This window comes from Panicum virgatum, chromosome 9N, assembly GCF_016808335.1.
Source record: "Panicum virgatum strain AP13 chromosome 9N, P.virgatum_v5, whole genome shotgun sequence".
NCBI classification, from domain to species: domain Eukaryota; kingdom Viridiplantae; phylum Streptophyta; class Magnoliopsida; order Poales; family Poaceae; genus Panicum; species Panicum virgatum.
In genome coordinates this window covers 37540697-37558644 of record NC_053153.1, presented here as the reverse complement: position 1 = coordinate 37558644, position 17948 = coordinate 37540697, and the positions used below count along the sequence as shown (strand labels likewise).

Sequence of the window (17948 nt, the reverse complement as noted above, 5' to 3'; positions counted from 1 at the left end):
CTACTTTCGCACCAATTTTCATGCAGTAATGAAACAGTCTAAAACACCAAAAAATGAGTTTAGAGTTCAATACGGTGGATCGATTGTTGTGAAAAATTCTGATGCGACTTTGTTGTACAAACTTGTACACTAATTCGATCATGTTAGCATGTTTGTACCAACTTTCGTGTAATAACGAAACTGTGTGAAACGCAACAATGTATCAGTTTAGACTCCAATACGGAGGATCGGGTGCGTTCGTTGAAATAATTCCGAGATGTGGCCTGAACTTGTACGCAAATTGCACCAAGTCGGTCTATTTTGCACAGATTTTCGTGTAGTAACGAAGCGATCTCAAACGCGCAAAAAAGCTAAATCCCTAAAGGATCTATATATAGCTCGAAACTAAAAAATTAGTACAACTCAAATCCCGTAGTCTCTTTTAATTACATGACTAAATACAACCAAGCTCTAAAAGAAACGGGAAAATATCTGTATCCACCTATTCGCTTCTCAAATTACCAAACACCTAAAGAAGATTCTAATGTTGTAATAAGACAAAGTAATACAATCAAGGATAGTTGCATCTTGTATATAATAAAGTTAGAAAAAAAGGAAATATCTAAAAGCCCCATCATAAGAGACAAAAACATCCAATTAGTAAGGCAAAGATTCTAGACACTAACTTTGTTTAGTAGATTAAAATATATAAGTGATGATATTGATATTTTAGATGATGTCATAGACATTTATAGAGATATGGAAAGATGCCAAAGAAATACCCTAAGAAGCTTAAGACCAGAGCAGCTGTACCAAATGGGAATATTTGTGAGTAGAAATAGATTATATAGAATATCTAGAGAAATAGAACTATGTGTCTGGACACGTCTAGATGAATTAAGGACAAGGACGTACCCAGTGCCGTAGGCTCCCGTACTGTGCGAGGTCTGGAGGAGGTTATTAGCGGGAGGTCTTTCCCACACATCGTGCAATGTATAGAGACCACCGCTCGACAGTAAGTAAAAAAATAAAACAAAAAATATTACATGTTAGTATGCTACAAATATATTCACCGATATGTATACTATAGGAATAAAGGGTATGACTAGAAAGAAAGTAGGAATATAACTCTTAATATCACTATTAGATAGAAGGTGGAGTTGTATAAGTAAAGCACAAATGGGATTTGTAGGAGATACGAAAAAAACAATCTAATAACTTATATAGTCCCGAACCTAATCATGACGGTAAAAGAATTCATATAAAAAATAAGCCTTAGTTTTGAGACAATGAGCTATGAACATTTCAAAAGAACAAATTTATTGGTTTTTCAGAGAGGGAGAGGGAGGGAGGGAGCGAGGGAGGGAGAGCGGGAGCAGGAGGGAGAGAGAGAGAGATGGGGGGTTGGGGGGAGGCACTTTGTTAGTGTGGCCAAATTTTCTGTAATCAGGGTTTATAAATCTAACTGACAATCAATTTAATTGAAACAAAATCTGCGTACACAAAACATAAAGTATGTTTCAACTTTGTTTATCACCAAAGTACAAAGCGCAGCTAAAGATCGTGACAACGGAAGTCAAAACCTAAGTTGGGTTCTTCACTTCTTGTCGTCTCTAAGGACAACGTAGTTGTGGCCATTCGTCTTTTGTATCTTCGAAATTTTCTTCAGAATTTCAGCAAAAGCATTCTTGTCCTGCAATGCAACCAGAACTGACGTTAAACATACATCAAAACTGGCATTTGAAAGTAAACCACAACTATCGGTAACAGCTTAATGCCTAATGGCTAAGTACCACAAACGAAGTAAGCTCCCTGATGAGGCTGCAGAAATCATAGGTTGCAGGAATCATTGTTTATGAACTGTGTTAACAATAACTAATCTTTCAAAAAGTATTAGTGATCGATAAAAGAAAGAATTATGGAATATAAAACAGCCTGTGGTTGAACAATTCTTAATTGTTCCCTAATTATTGCTGTGGGTATCTCAGCTTGCAAGTGGTAATGTGCAGACCACAACTAAAGATAAGATGGCGTCAATTATGCCTACCTCTGGACCTCGAAGCCTAGACTTGAATCTGGATACTAGATCTTGTGTGGTGACTGGAGCCACAGCAAGAAGAACACTCCTGATTTCATCCTCTGTGACAGGTATTACATTTGTCCCACTTTTTGACGAAGCAGAGGATTTTGATGTAGGTTTTGCCAAAGAAGGTGCTTCCTCTTTGATATTTGATGCTTTCGTATCCTATACAAAAAGGGATTATTATTACTTATATACGTAGAAAATTAATAGAGCATACTTAGGCTATTTCTTCTTTTTCACGCATTTAAAGTAAACATAGATTACTAACCCATTCCACCTTTGCTTTCTTTGAAGCTGCACTGCCAGAAGTTTTCGCATCATCAGCACCTGATTTTCTCTTTTGCTTGGATTTGGATGCAGGTGTGCTGCGGGCATGTCCTGATGGTGTTGTTTTAACTGGACTGTTATCTACAGGTTCATCCTTAACTTGATCCTTCTGCTTTGGAGCCAGCACTGGAGATGACTCGTCTTCCTGCTGGATGACGAAAAGATAAACTAATTTTCTTTTAAAAAATAACCTTAGTGCATAACAAATATTAAAATATTAATGTTTTAATAGAATGAATCAGTACTTCTTCTTCTTCATCCTCATCAGCATCTGACTCATTTAGTCCAGCAGCACGACCAAGCAGCTTTTTTAATTCCTTGCCAGACTTGCTCAGACCACCTTCTTCTTCATTATCTTCATCATCCTGCAAGTATCTTAATCAGAATATTGCCATTTGCAATAAAACACCGATAACCATGCAAAAGGGAGGAAATACCAACATAAAACGCAAAAGAAGAAAAGAAAATAATCTACTTATTTGCTTCAAACAGCTTCACACAAAAAACGTTCATACACATTCTGGCTCTAGGCCCCCCCCTTAGTAGAGGATTTGCACCCAGGTGATTTTCCATGGCTATGGCTAGCATTTAATACTGTTCAATCTCATACTTAGCATTTTGCAAAAAATGATAGGAATCGTATCAAGAAGCAAAACTTCCCACTACTTGATTTAAAAATTTCAAACTTGGGGACATGCTACAGTGTGCCACTAATCAACTTGTGTTAGTTTACTGAGTGATAAGTTCTCAAACTCCAATATACTCCCTCCATCCACTTTTGATAGCTATATTTCAAAACTTCAAATGTTCAAAAATGATAGCTATATTTGCTATTGGCATAGGTTGTGACAATAAATAGCACTAGAAACGAGGAGTTCCCAGTTAAAACATTGGAGGACCAACAAAAAGTCTATGTTGCATTTATAAAATTGATAAGCACACTTGGTGCCCTCGGTCATTGTGCCATATGGAAATATATCAATCAAAATTGGATGGAGTAATAACAGGTAAATTCCTGTTGATGGGCCTGGCAGGCATCATGATGCATGCTCCAACATAAACAACTCAGATGATTTCACATACAGGTAAAACTATATTGTTCCCATGGATATGTATTGGAAAATTCTGAGCTGTTATAATTTGCATTTAATACATATGTGCACCCAAAAGATCCTGATAAGACGATATGATATTTGTGAATCTACCCATATCAGGGACATCATTATAAGCATAAATGCATAATACCAATACATTATTACTTATTAGGTGGTTGCACTTTTTGTCAGCATTACGGAACCATCTTGACATCCCTTGTGCATTCCAATTTAAATGAAATGGTCATTTGGATCACATGGATCAAATTTTCACAAAACAGGTTGTTTAACTAGGATTTTTACATAGGAAAATTAGTTTTAAGTTTTAGCTAGATCTCATTTTATATATTGCATTGTTGGAGTGATATTTAATTGAAAAGAGTTTCACCAATAAATGGGCACCAAATATAAGGAAAGCACTAGTAGCTTAAGATATTTCAATAATCATGTAATGTAATAAGAAAAGTAAAAAAAAGTTAAAACCAGGGAACATCTCTTTGCTGCATACACCCAATATTTGACTTTTAACATAAACAGATTTTAGTTCTTCAACTGTACGCTATCTAGCCATGCAGTTTTTTGGTGGTAAGGCTAAAATCTGGTGTTCCATGATATAAAACAAAAAGGTAGTAGAAGAGGTTCAGTTTGTACTCGTGAGTATTTCAGCAGTAGGTATATCAACCTGCTTAATTTCAGGTGGAGCAGGAATTTCAGGAGCTAAATCCGCCCGTTCCTCTGGATCGATATCTACAGCTTCATCATCATCAGTAAATGTTTCTTCATGCTCCCAGTCATCACCTGATAAAGAAAATTTCCAAATAAGATGCCAAACTTGGAGCAATAAATACACTAATGATATTGAGGTCAAAACTCAAAACCCTATTAATATCTTCTTAGCAGGGTAAACATTTTGGAATAGCTCTACTGCAACAACAACAACAAAGCCATTCATAGCTCTACTGCAACAGGTCAAAATTATTTCATTGTGGTGGCCCAACATAAGCCATAGTTGTAAAACTCGATTGGCTAATAACAAAATATGGCAGCATAATTTGCAATCACTTAATGATTATATGGTGAATATAGAATCAAAATGATTATTGGTCGTGCCCGAGTGTGTAATTATCACGAGCATATGTTTCCTAATTTTGAGATAGAATTTAAAAACCCCATGTTTCTTGTCTTGTGGCCTCAGGTTTATAGTCAAAATCAACTAGATAGCATGCCACTATGCCAGTACCACCTACAGTAAAACTCCATCATCCACGTTGGCTGGTCAACAAAATTTAGCAACTATGATGGAGTAGCAGTGCAAACAGAGAACAAAATAAAGATTTAGTTAGCAAGGATTTTTCATAAGGAACAAGTCCAGTTTACTCCCCTGAACTTGTCAAGGAGTCTAAAATACCCCCTCGAACTACAAAACCAGACATCTTGCCCCCTCAACTCCTAAAACCGGGCAAATCACCCCCCTAGCTGGTTTTCACAGTGTTGTTCGCTAATGTCAGCATATGGGTCCCACATGTCAGCCTCTCTCTCCCCTCTCTCCGATCTCCGATCTCCTATCCACCTACGACGGCTCCAGCGCTCCTCCCAACGCCTGGTTGAACTCCCCCGTTGTCGCTGCAAGCTCTCGCCGGTGCCGCCTCCAGTTCTCCCCGCTGCCTTCTCGGGCTCCTGCCGGCGCGTGCCACCTCCAACGGCGCGGCCGCCCCTGCCCCGGCCGAAGCGGCCTCCTAGCTCATCGCCGCCTCTTCCTGAGCCGCCGCCGCCACTGACACACCTCAATCCGCCAAAGCCTGTTCAGAGCATGCGGCGGGGAGGAACCAACGGCGGTAGCACAAGGTTGTTCTTCGGCCAGGAGGAACCGACGGCAGCGAGACAGGGGCGTGCGGCAACGGGAAGGAACCGGCGGCGGTGGCGGAGAACTGGAGCGGCGGGGAGGAACCGGCGGCGGTGGTGGAGAGGACGAGGGGCGGGTAGGAACTGGAGACAGTGGCAGAGAGCTCGCCCAAGTAGGAACCGCCGGCGGCGGCAGAGAGGAAAGAGAAGAGAGGGGGGAGAGGCTGACGTGTGGGACCCACATGCTGACATCAACGAAAACCGCCATGAAATCCAGCCAGGGGGGTGATTTGGGAGTTGGGGGGGGCAAGATGTCTGGTTTTGTAGTTTGAGTGGGTATTTTAGACTCCTTGACAAGTTTAGGCGGATAAATTGGACTTGTTCCTTTTCATAAACATGCCACAAGCCAAGAAACCAGGATTTGATACAACTATGTGGCCTAAGGTTGTTAGCCCGAGTGGTGCGAAGCAACCGGCGGCACTCCACAGGTGGGGGGTTCGAACCCCCACCGGGGCGAATTTCCCTGCCTGTGGGAAAAAAACCCCCTCGCTGTGCTTCTGATAGCTTGGGCTGTGTAGTCAGCCTGGCCCGGCCTGGCATCACGGTTTCCCGGCCCAGTGGGTAACGGTCCCGGCCCGGGTAACGGTTCCAGGAAATGGCACCAGACCCAAGGTCAGAAAGTGACAGGGTTCGGGGGGTTGCCTGCGTTAGAAGGCCTCCTTCTTATAAGAATGCTCAGGGGGCGGCTAGCCCCTCGCAGGTCTAGTTTTTTTGATACAACTATGTGTATCAAACCTGGTTTTTTAATTTAATCTAAAGATATAGTATCGTAAACGAAAATCATGAAATAATTAGAGGAGAAAGTTATCAAGTAATAGCTCAACATAATAGTTATAGCTCCGGAACAAGGGAAAGAACATCAAACCACAATTTTGAGCTGAACAGTTAAGGGTTGTCAACTGTATAGGTATTATAACCCACAAAAGCAAAAAAAAGCATACCTTTCTCAATTTCATCATCTAAATCAAAGTCTAGATCTTTTCCACCTTCCTCATCATCATCCAAGCCTTTTTTAGTGAGTCCAAGCCTATTCTTGCGTGCTGCTTCCTCTTCTTCATCCTCCTCACCTTTATCAGAATTATTACCCTCCTCGTTACTTTTTCCTTTCTTAGGACGAGCACTTTCTTTTTCCCCACCAGTGGTGGCCTCAAGTTTCTTCATGTCTGAACCAAAGGCAGCTGGCCCATTTGCAGCTGCTTTCATCATCCAACGTTCATAACCAGTTGCACTGGTCTTCCTCTTATTCATCTTTTCTTCAGTCTCTTCCAGTGTCAGTTGTTTGTACTGTGCAATTTTACTGAAGTTATACCTGAAACAAGGATACAATTAACCAACAAATGGATTTCTTTCTGCAACTCCCAGGAACAATGTAACTATACTACAACAAATATAGGTAATCGTTTCAATGAGCTTTTACTAACAAGAAACACCTTTATCAAACTGTTTCCTGCTGCTAAAGCTGTATAAGTCACTAAAGAATTTTCATCCCATCTCATTATAACTTCAACATGAAAATGATTCAAGTAATTTGTTATCGATAACAGTTTTGTAGTTTCATACTGTGGTATTTAGTACTAGGCAAGTAAATGAAATCAAAATCGAATGGACAAAATTATAGTATTGGGACTTAAATAAAAGCACTTCTACTTAGCAGGCTACATGAAAGCTGATTCAAGCTAACACAACAGCAATCACAAATGCACAATAAAATGTGGAACAACTGAATTACCAAGAGCCAGCAGGATAGGCATTAAATTCCTTGCCATGCCGCATTAACAAATAATATGTAGCTGTAGCTGACTGTGATCCTTCCATTTGACCTTGATACTGATATTGGCCCGTTTCATCTTCCAAAATCCATGGTTTCCGGTTGTATTTTTCCTGTAGTTCCAAAAAATGCATGCAGATAGTCAATAGAGCCACTGCCCACTGCACAAACTAAATACAAATGGCAAACAGGATAGTTGTTTCTAAACATGCGATTCCAGTAAAAGAACTTAATCACCCAGATTAAAAAGTTGACAGAATGGAATATTGAGGAAGGTTGAAGAGTGAGTTGCTCATCAAATTATGTTGGTATCAGCTTAAATACAAATACAAATACAAATACAAATAGGAACTCATAGTAGATCATTTATTACCATACACCAAAGCACCTCATTATTCTTGAATATAGAAATTTCAGATTTTTTTTTCAATGGCCATATGTTATGATATATTGGGAGCTAACATCTTGTCATTGGAATGCATTTCCTTCTCTACCGCTAAAAATAGCATTAAGAGAACACTTTGAGTGAAACAACAGTTATTCTATCACTGATACGAGATGTAGTTTGTTTAAAGTTCCAGACATATTGCCTAGGTGATGAGCAATCATCTACTATGTAGTCAGGTACGTGAGAAGAATCCCCATCACTTAGTTCCAGCTGCGCCCAGCAAACAGGGATATGAGGAGCTTACAACAGCAGTGGTTGAGGACTGGCCTCTAGGAGTGAGGATGGAATTATAGAGGGTGTTTAATAGATGATATGGATGGACTAGAAATGACGTGGAGTGGAATCAAGGGGTGTGGATATACAAGGTTTCAGAGGCGCATCATCGTCTGATGGGTCTCTGGTGCCTCCATTCTCCATCATACTCTTAAACGAATCCCTAAATATCTAATCAAATTATATATCTTTGCTTCCTATTGACACCCAAAATTGGCACAATTCAGGTCTGCTGGACAATCTGAGCAAACCAGTCAGACCGGTCATGTAAACCGGACAAACCGATTTGGAAAACATTGTAAAATTTCCAATTGGACTGCACCATTGCGTAGAGCTCATCGAGACAATCGAAACGCATATATAGAACGTCCGATTTGGAGTCGGGGGGGGGGGGGTCAATTTATGCCTCCAGGAAGACCTACACTTGGTATGACCAGTCCAGGGGCGGTCAGACTGGTCCAAGCAGCCCAATCCGAGTTAGAAGTTGTATTTTGACACGGGATATGTTTGGTTTCGACTCCTATTAGGTACAAACCTCCCCACCCTATATATATATATATATGAAGGGCCACGTCCGATTGAGGACATCCCCAATCGAATCAATAAACTTTATCTCTACTATTTCCAAACCCTAGCTTTTCCAATCCTTTTACTATTCTTCCTACATGTCTATGGCGTTTGAAGGCGTTCTAAGTGGCCCGCACATCTCACGACAATCCTAGTTCCATTAGCTCAGATAGGGTCCTTCCTAAGCTCGTAATTCTAGGTTTTCGTGATCTCTCTGATGTACCGATGTCTGCCTAGCGACCGGCTCAGCGCAAGGAGTTTGCTAGTGAAGATCGTTTGCAATTAGCGTTTTCGTGTATTGACCAGATTTGCATCAACATACTTTTTGGCGACTCTGTTGGGGACGAAGCAATCACCATCGGCAAAGCATGGCCAACGAAGATCAAGACATTGCGAAGGTCGACCCCAAGAACGTTGTCGGCGTTAAGTACAATGACATATCCGAGGAGCAGCGCCAAGTTTTGGAGGCCCACCTCAAAGAGTTTGAAGTAGAATACATGAGGATGATAGCCTCATGCTATGGGAGGACTCGGCAAGGCATGGTCGAGAAGCCGATGCTCCCATCCAAGGAGACAAACAGTGTAAGCATCTCATCTCCTAGTGTATTTGATTAGTTCGCATCTATATTGGGAGATAAGATCAATGAGTCGCGAAAGTTTACACAAGACTTGATTATTAGTCTCACCAATCAAGTGCAAGTCTTGTCTAAGGGTAAAGGCGTAGATCATAGCAATTCGAATGGAACCCTTAACCCTAGTTCATCAGCTACGCCAGTATCTACACCACAACCTTTACACGGTATGCCGCCAAACTACTTTGCTGGGCAGACACCACCACCGCCATCGCTCCAGCTGAGCACGGCTGAACCTGCCAGACCGATCCAACAAACCAGCAACACCAACACCACTTGCATCAATTCCTTGTTCGGCTAGCCCTAGCCAAACAAATGAATTGGTGAATTTGAGTCTCCATGTACTACTATAGCATACAATGTGCAGACTATGCCTCCGCAAGTACCAGGTGTCCTTCACGGACCGATTCAGGATGATGTGTATAATGATATATTGAAGCGCACACCTATTAGTTCTATACAAACGATGGCACCCACTGATCCCATTACACATCGTCTAGCTTCTAACGCACAAACGTCTACAAGTGGAAATTACGAAACCAATCTTGCTAAGTTAAGGTTAGATCCGGCTAATATGATAAAAACCAAGTTTGGGGTGGATATGGGTAGATTTAATTTATATCAAAAACCATATTCTGATGATTTTGATTTGGTTTCTTATCCTACCTGTTGACGTGTCCCTGAGTTCATAAAGTTTAGCGGTGATGATAATAGAACTACTTGGGAACACATTAGCCAATATGTTGCTCAACTTGGAGAGGCTGGTTCTAGCAATGTTTTGTGTCTTTGCTTATTTTCTTTATCTTTAACTAGAACCGCTTTTTCTTGGTTTTCTTCGTTGGTCCCAAATTCGATTCGTTCTTGGAACGAATTAGAGAGAAAAAAAATTCATGATCACTTTCATAGTGGGGACAATGAAGCGACATTGACTGATTTGATATCAGTTAGACAAGGAAGAAATGAATCCATATTTGATTATTTAAGAATATTCAAAGATATTAAAAACTGTTGCTTCAAATTTATCGATTTCGAAAAAAGATTTGGTTAATTTGGTTCTTTGTGAAATCTGGCCATTTTCGAAGGGTGGGGGAGGTAGAGAGTTCTAGAGCGAAAAAGTCCAGCGATCGCGCCCTCGCGGACTTCGCCGGTGAGAAAAGTAGGAGAGCATGTACGCATCCTGGTGGCCTTGCGTGGGAACTAGGTGGGGTTCTCGGGAAGCTCCTCGGTGATGGGAATCCCGTCTAAGGAGGCTCCATGGGTGGTGGAATGAATGGCAACACCCAAACTTGCGGAGGAGGTGAACGCTAGCTACAGGTGTGTTGTCTTCCTATGGATTGATTCATGAGAGTGCATGTGGTGGGTGTGCCGGAGTTTTGGGCGAGGATGTCGTGAAGGGGGCGGTTGTTCTAGGATCGAGGTGAACGTCAATGACATTCGGTCTGCCCAAACACTGCTCCCCAGATGTGACGACAATCGAGCGTTGAGTTAAGCACTTCGCAATTCCTCTGGTAACTGTAGATGATTTGTATACCCTCAAATTGGTGTGCGCTCTAATCCAGCTCCGTTGGTCGAGTTGCGCCGAGTCTACAAGAGATGTGTCGGAGGTTTGTGGTGCATGGGCTTTTGATATTCGAAGAGGTAGTACCCAAATCATGGACACCATCAGACCGCCGAAGCTGGGGGAGAAGGTGGTGGAGTTCTCTGTGCTCCCTGTGAAAAGGGGAGTCAAGGAGGTGGTTACTGGGCCACCTCCTGACTCGCCTCCCGTGTCATCCACTGGGCTCGTTTCGGGTTGGCCCAGTTTTGGTTCCAACATACAAGACCTCTTTAACCATTCTTACTCCCCTGCTTCTTGTAGCAGCACCGTCCAAATTAAACCGGCTTAAATGCACTAACCATCATCTTAATACTGAATCCAGTTACTGTGCACTTAAAACGGTGTAACCTGACAGGCTGTCGGGTAAAATCCCGATTAAACTACTGTACTCCAGGATCACAATTGCACTTAGACCCGTACAAAGACGAGCACAGGTGTTACCCGCATACAGAAATCTTCAAATTAAATTACAACACCAGTTTTACATAAAAGTCTTAAATACAAACAACAGAGTTCAAACGCACAGCGGAAGTTTAAAACTGAGTTCGAAATACAATACGATAGCTACGACGACGATAAAAGGTGAGCTCCACATCCTGCCCACCGATGTGACGCCAATCTGCCCAATCTTCACGGGGAAGACGGGGCCCACTCGACGGTCCAACCTGGAGGAAGCGGCTGTCCAATCCAGGACGCACAGATCTCCTCGAAGTCCGCAGGGACACAACCTGCTCAGAAGGGTTACAACAACAACCCTGAGTATACTAATACTCAGCAAGGCTTACCCGACTCTGGGTATACATAGCCCATTACCTAGACATGCAAAGCTTTTTGGCTCTGGAGTTCTTTTGCTGAAAAGCTACTAGAAGTGAATCCTTACTTTCAATATTTTAGCTCCATTTAGTATACCAAGTGTTACTAAGTTCGCCTATTCATCTAAAACACACATGGTGGAATAGATTATCTTTTAGTAACTTCCAAACCAGTCTTTTCCATCCCGTTTTCAATTCAACTTCTTACTACGATGTGACAAAGTGACCAAGGTTCTCTTAACCGAGAGAGACGGCGAATCGATCCGATTTAACCTTGCAAGGTGGACCTAACTCACACGACACGCGTAAACCCCGTCGGGCCACACACGTCAACTGTTCCCATCATCACCCCGACGTCTGAATCACGCCTGCCAAAACCCGGGTGAAGGGTCCCTCACAGCGAACTCCCAGAGAACTAGGAGGCGACATACACTCCCACACCCGCCATCATTCCACTCCCAGAGTAGCAGGTCGCGATTCAAAGTATCGTTGCAAATCAGGTAATTAGCTTACCGGTTTCGACTACCTCCTACTTCCGGCATGTGGTTAGTACTGTTCAAACTCAGTCATCACTGCCAACAACGGAACGGTCCTCAATCGACACAGGCGGAGATTTCTTTTCATCCATTCTATACCATTAATCCAACTCACTTCCGCCCGGTCTCCAATTCTCTTACTCAACAAAACATTTCAAAGCCAAGGCTAAGGGATCAAGATCCTAAACTCGCGAGTGACAGTAATCACTCGACTTCTACCGAAATCCTATTTAGCAGAGCATTTCTACCGACACCTGTATACTAGTATAGGCCCACGGTACCTAGGAAAACATGCATACTATGGTTCCATTCAACTCCTAGAACATAAATGCACAATACTTAATTAAACAATGCATAATTTAAATTATGGTTATGCTCCGGGGCTTGCCTTGCAGGTCAGCGGGGTTAACTAGGTCTCCGGGGGCGTGCTCAACGGCGTCCTCCTGCTGCGCTCCTGCTCGGGGCTCCTGGACCGGCTCAGCGACTAGCTCGTGGACAGCGTCGTTCGTGGCGTCTACATGAATAAAAATATGTAATGCAACAAATTAGAACTCAGCGCAAAGCATGAGAGCTTACGATGCGAAATCAAAGTTCAAACATTTAGCCTGAAGTGTTTCCAACAAAAACAACTACTAAAACGACTTAGGTTAGCATGGATTAACAAGAGTTTGCTTTGCATGCACGCAACAAATAACTAACCCTAGCAAGTAAACGAAGTATAAATAGATCTACCCAAAAGCGCATAGCAACAGGCCACGAAACTTTTACAGTGGACTACACATGAAATGAGTAAGCCACTGCGAATTTTTCATAATTTTTAGAGTTATAGAACAAGTGGTACAAAATAAACTAGTTTAAACACATATTGAATTTTCACCAGAGCAAAAGTGATAAAATGCATGCTTAAGCATTTTTCCTCTGCAGATCATGATTTTAGAAAGCTAACAAAATTTACTTTGTATTTTTTGGATTTTTCTTCATTTTTCTACAAACTCTAGAACTTTTCAGCCATTAACTAAATGAAAAACACTAAAAAGATAAAAAGGGGGGGGGGACTGACAGCCGGGCCCCACTGGACAGTGGGCGCCAGCCCAGCTCGTCCCCCTCCTCTGCTCTGCCCCATGCGGGCCGGCACACACCGGGGCGCCCTGGCGCGCGCGCGGCGGCTACTGGCCGGCCGGCCGGCGGCGCAGCGCTGGCGGGCCGCGCGCGCAGGGGCCCGCGCACCCGCAGCCCGCGCGGAGGCGGCGCGAGGCGGGGCGACGCTGCGGCGGCACACCAGCCCAGGGGCGGCGGCGACTGGCGGCGGCGGCGTGCGGCGTTCCGGCGGCGGCGGCTTGCGGCGGCCGCGGGGTGGGGCGGCTTGAGCTCCGGGGAGGCTAGGCGGCCCTAGGGCGCGCGGCAACGACGAGCGGCGGCGCGCAGGAAGGTCCGGCGGCGTACGCGCGGAGGCGGCGGCGCGGCCACGGTGGCGTGGCGGCGCTGCGGCGGCGAGGGCGTGGGATTCGGCCGGGGAAAGGGTCAGGAAGGGAGAGGAGAGCGCGGTGGAGCTCACCAGGGGCTCGATTTGGGCGGAGATGGACCGGAAGAGGATCGTCGACGGAGTGGGCGGAGCTCAGCAAAGAACGGCAATGGCGGCCGTGGTCTGCGGGCTCGATTCGGCTCGGATTGGGCGCGACCGAGGTCGGGAAAGGGTGGAGTGGTTTCGGGGTGAGGTCGCGCGGCTCTGGGCGCGAAGGAACGAGGTGTGATGGTGAGGAGCGACCGGGATCGACGCCGGCGACACACTGCACGGCTCAGCTCCGCTCGTCGTGAGCTCGGGGAAGGAGAAGAAGGGAAGGGAAGGGATGAGAAGTCTCCAGTTCTCGCGCGAGGATAAGGGCGGCGCTCAGACGCCGAGGTCAAGGCGCGATCGCCGACGCGTGGACGCGCTCGCCGGCGTCCAGGCGCCGGTATGGGCGTCGCGGCGCCACAGTGCCGAACAGGGATGAACAATAAACGTTTAAAGGATTTGGACTCGATTTTGACCCGTGTTTGACCGGCCAAAACCCAAATTTTGATATAGGAACTTGAAATTTGGCCAAAATAAAAGTTGTAGAGGATTAAAAGATCTACAACTTTCGTTTTGGGCGGAAGTTGATTTGGAGCTCGGATCAAGGACAAAAACAAGATCGAACATCGCTAAAGCAAAGATTACTATGCGAACCCGATTAACGCTAATGACGAACTCGAGTCCACGATTAGCGAATTAACTCATGATTAGCGAGTTGATTAACACAGGGGTGTTACACTTCTCCCACACAGCAATCGGGATGGTTTGGATCCAATCGGCTAGGGTTTGAGATTCTACTACTGAGAGATTTCCTGCCAGAGAGAGTGAAATCCGCAGATTCGGAGCAAATTCTAGAGTTTTGAGAAGAGTTAGTGCTGTTAAAACTGTTTCTAGATCCTTCGTAGAGGTGGTTCGTGAGGAAGGGAAGGATCAACACTTTTAAAGGGGAAGGGATGGGCATGACCCCAAAGAGAAAGGAGGCAATTTAGAGATCGGAATGATTACTTCAAGGGTGGTAGACATGCTTGGGATGCTCGTGATGGTCGAGATGCTAGGGGTGGATTGAGGGCCGGGCATGAGCAGCCCCTCCCCCAGTAGGAGCGACACCCATCCGCCAGGATGAAAAGGCAAAAGGGGGAGATGGAGGTGCTCGCATAGTCAGGCAGATGACAAAAGAGGACTTGAGACACAAGCTTAATCGAGATCAAGAGGATCATCGCCGGGGGGCTGCTCCAACGCCGAATTTCAAGCGACGGGATCAGGGCCGGAGGGAGGAGAATAGATACCCTGGCAAGGAACCAATGGCGGATCCCAATTCTGGTATGCTTTATTACAACTGTCATCAAGTTGGGCATCACAAATCTCAGTTCTCAAACCCTTCCTTTTGCTATGACTGCAAGCAAATTGGACACATGTCATCAAAATGCCCCAATGCAAAAGCAAACAAAGGCATGAAGTTGTGTGGTTTCGGAATGCCAAGATAATTGTTCTATAGCATGACTATTCCATGACTATTCCAAAGGAGAGAGGAGACGAGGCTGTGGAGGTAGATAGGAAAATTAGAGCTATTGTTGCTGTACATGAAGGAAGAGGTACTAGATTTAGAATAGCTACAGTATGGGTTCAGAGATTGACTGGCAGGTGAGGAGGTTGTCTTCTACTGAGTTCATGATAGTGGTGCCTTCTATTGAAATTTTAACTCTGTAGAAGAGAATGGGTACTATCAAGTTCACTTGTTTTGGTCTGCAAGCTTTTGTAGAGGAAACAGATAGAGATCCTGACTCTTTCGCTGCCCTACACACAGTGTGGGTGAAGGCTATGGGCATTCCTACTATTGTCAAGAAAGAAATACAAGTTATGGAACTTGCTTACTTGGTAGGAGATCCTAAAGAAGTGCATCTAGAGTCTCTCAAGTGGAAGGAAGTTTGGATTAAGGTGGCCTGCAAAAAATTGAAAGCTGATCAAAGGTACCTCTGAGGTTTATATTAATAAGGAAGGGCATAAGATCTCTTGGTTTGTGGCTGATAAAGGCCCTGTAAAACCTCCTTACAAGACAGATAGCAAAGGCTAGGAAGATGATGAGTTCGCTGACGAAGAAGATCCTGAATCTCAAGACAGCTTTGGTCAGCTGGACTCTGAATGGCTCAAATTGGGCCCACCACCACAGCAAGAGGGGTCTAGGGGGCAAAGAGTAAGGAACAGGAAGAAGGAAGCATGAGTAAACAAAAACCTCAGTTTCCCAAGTGATGAACAAGATAGCCCACATGATGGACAAGATAACGATGTCTACAAGGGACCGTTGACTCGAGCAAGAGCTTGTACTACAAGATGAGGTGAATCTAGTACTTAATGAATGTGAACATGCCTCTACTAAGAATTATTTACTGCCTAATGGAAGTGCATTTCTTGTCCTTAGGTTCCAAGAGGAGGCCATGGGAAATCTGTCCCTGTGATGGCACCAGATTTTGCAACAGAAGTTCAAGGCAAGAACTGTACCAATTTCGAAGGTTTCACCATGAGTATCCTATACTGTTGGAAGCGTCTTGAAGTCTACTTTCATATGCAACAACCCGCACATCCATTGAAGCTATTTGCAGAGAGTTATGCCTATTTTGGTGAAGACTGTTCCAGAGCCACGTAGTTCAGACCGGTCCGATCTGACTTCCAACTTTACGGTGAATTCTGTATCATTCTATTAGGTTCTACCCCATGTATTATACATGGATGAAAAGCTTATCAAGTCTACTTTCATATGCAACAAACGGCACATCGACTGAAGTTGTATGGAGGGAGTTATGCCCATTTTCGTGAAGACTGTTCGGGAACAATGTAGTTCGGACTGGTCCGATCTGAGCGAGGTAGTTCGGACTGGTCCGATCTGACCAGCCCATGAGATGTTCCAACTCATGTATTTTTGGATTGGGCCTGTTTCTAAGGCCTCCGGCCCAGCTAGGAGGGATGTTCCTAGTATAAATATCACTTGTGCATCTGGTGGAAACCCTAACCACGAATTGAACTCAGAAAAATAGAGAAGCCAAATGCTCTTGTCCTTAGGGTTGTGCCATAGCTGCCCCCTTTTGAGGATTGGGAGTTTTCTCTACCATTTGTTCTTGTATTTCCTTGTGATTTGCAAGAGCATTGCCTCTACCTTGCGTGGTTCAGGTTAGGCATCGACCAAATCATGTGGTTGAGCGAAATCATTTGTCACAGGTGGCTGTTCGAACAGCTGTTGGTGCCATCGGTTCGTTAGGTTGCACGGGTCAAGTTATCCCTAGATCCTACACGGGAAGATCGGGCAAGTCCCCGCATCATCTTGGTATTCAGAGCTACGGTTTACTCGGTAGGATCTTTACCCCCCAAATTTCCCTTTGGTTTACTGTCCTAGACTCGAAAATACCAAAAATTTCCACTACCCATAACCCGATCTGAAATTTCAGTGAGTTTTGTTAAGTTCTAGTCTAATAAATCGAGTTTGGTTGTTGAACCTTTGTGTTTCCCCTCGTTTTCCGCCTCTGATTTGTTTTCCCCACTTGTTCCCCATCAAGATCTGTATTTTCCCCTTCGTTCTTGTGTTCTTGTTCAGATCTATTTCCATCCTGAAGTCATTTTGCGCGCAGATCTGAAGTTTGAGAAAGGCACACGAAAATCAGCTTAACTTCTGCATCTCAAGTCCGATTTGAGTGTTCTTGAGCTTGTTGGAAAGCTTATTTGAAATCCTATAAGAACAGCATATGCTTGCTTTCTAAATATTAGAGCTGATCCATGCTTTATCCACAAAAAGTTTCAGTAGTGAACCAAATCCATCCTTTGTGGAAACTTTGAACCTATTGAGACTAGCTGTAGGTTGTTGCTTGTGGGCTTTGCACTGCTCTTTCTGAAACTTATCTCAATAGCAAGTGCTAATTTGTTTGTCATCTGGTGACTGATCTTTGTAGCAAAAGAAGAAAAAAGAAAGAAAGAAAGAAAAAAAAGAGATTAAGCGCTGAAATCACCACAATGATTGGACTTGCTTGATAATGTTCAGTTTACATATATCTATCATTAGTGCAAATCTTGTAGCCCTGTTGATCTTGTAAGCAACTAGCTAGCATCTCTCCATAACTTTTGCAACACTGAACTTTCTCTTCAATCAAAACTTCAGTTTATCAAAACTTCAGTTTAGCTTTTTTCTTGGCTGCAATAAGTTTTCCCATCATTGTGTGTGAGTTACTAAACACGTTCTACAATTCCTCTGTTTTCAGGTCAGCAACTAGGCATCTTTCTTGATTGGATTCTAACTTAACTTTACAACATCTCGAAGTTTCAGATTACACCACCACATACATAACCTTCCAAGCTCCACAAATAAGCCTATGTTTAGGATGCACTGTGACTTTGAT

The 17948-nt window shown here is 43.9% G+C and overlaps 1 protein-coding gene across 5 annotated transcripts in view; it reads right to left on the bottom strand.

The window, feature by feature from the left end:
- Positions 1 to 1405: 1405 nt before the first annotated feature.
- LOC120690285 (transcription initiation factor IIF subunit alpha-like) overlaps positions 1406 to 17948 on the bottom strand; it is a 37273-nt gene continuing 20730 nt past the window's right edge. Inside the window, exons 3-9 of one of the 5 annotated variants that reach the window (XM_039972881.1) lie at positions 7115 to 7266; positions 6327 to 6694; positions 4166 to 4281; positions 2635 to 2754; positions 2331 to 2534; positions 2027 to 2224; positions 1406 to 1672 (exon numbers count right to left, since the gene is read on the bottom strand). In XM_039972881.1, coding sequence (XP_039828815.1) covers positions 1577 to 1672; positions 2027 to 2224; positions 2331 to 2534; positions 2635 to 2754; positions 4166 to 4281; positions 6327 to 6694; positions 7115 to 7266 — 1254 coding nt within the window. In that variant the 3' untranslated portion in view covers positions 1406 to 1576. Of the gene's footprint in view, positions 1673 to 2026; positions 2225 to 2330; positions 2538 to 2634; positions 2755 to 4165; positions 4282 to 6326; positions 6695 to 7114; positions 7267 to 17948 lie in introns of all 5 variants that reach the window. The other 4 variants (XM_039972883.1, XM_039972882.1, XM_039972879.1 and 1 more) reach the window with 4 other exon arrangements.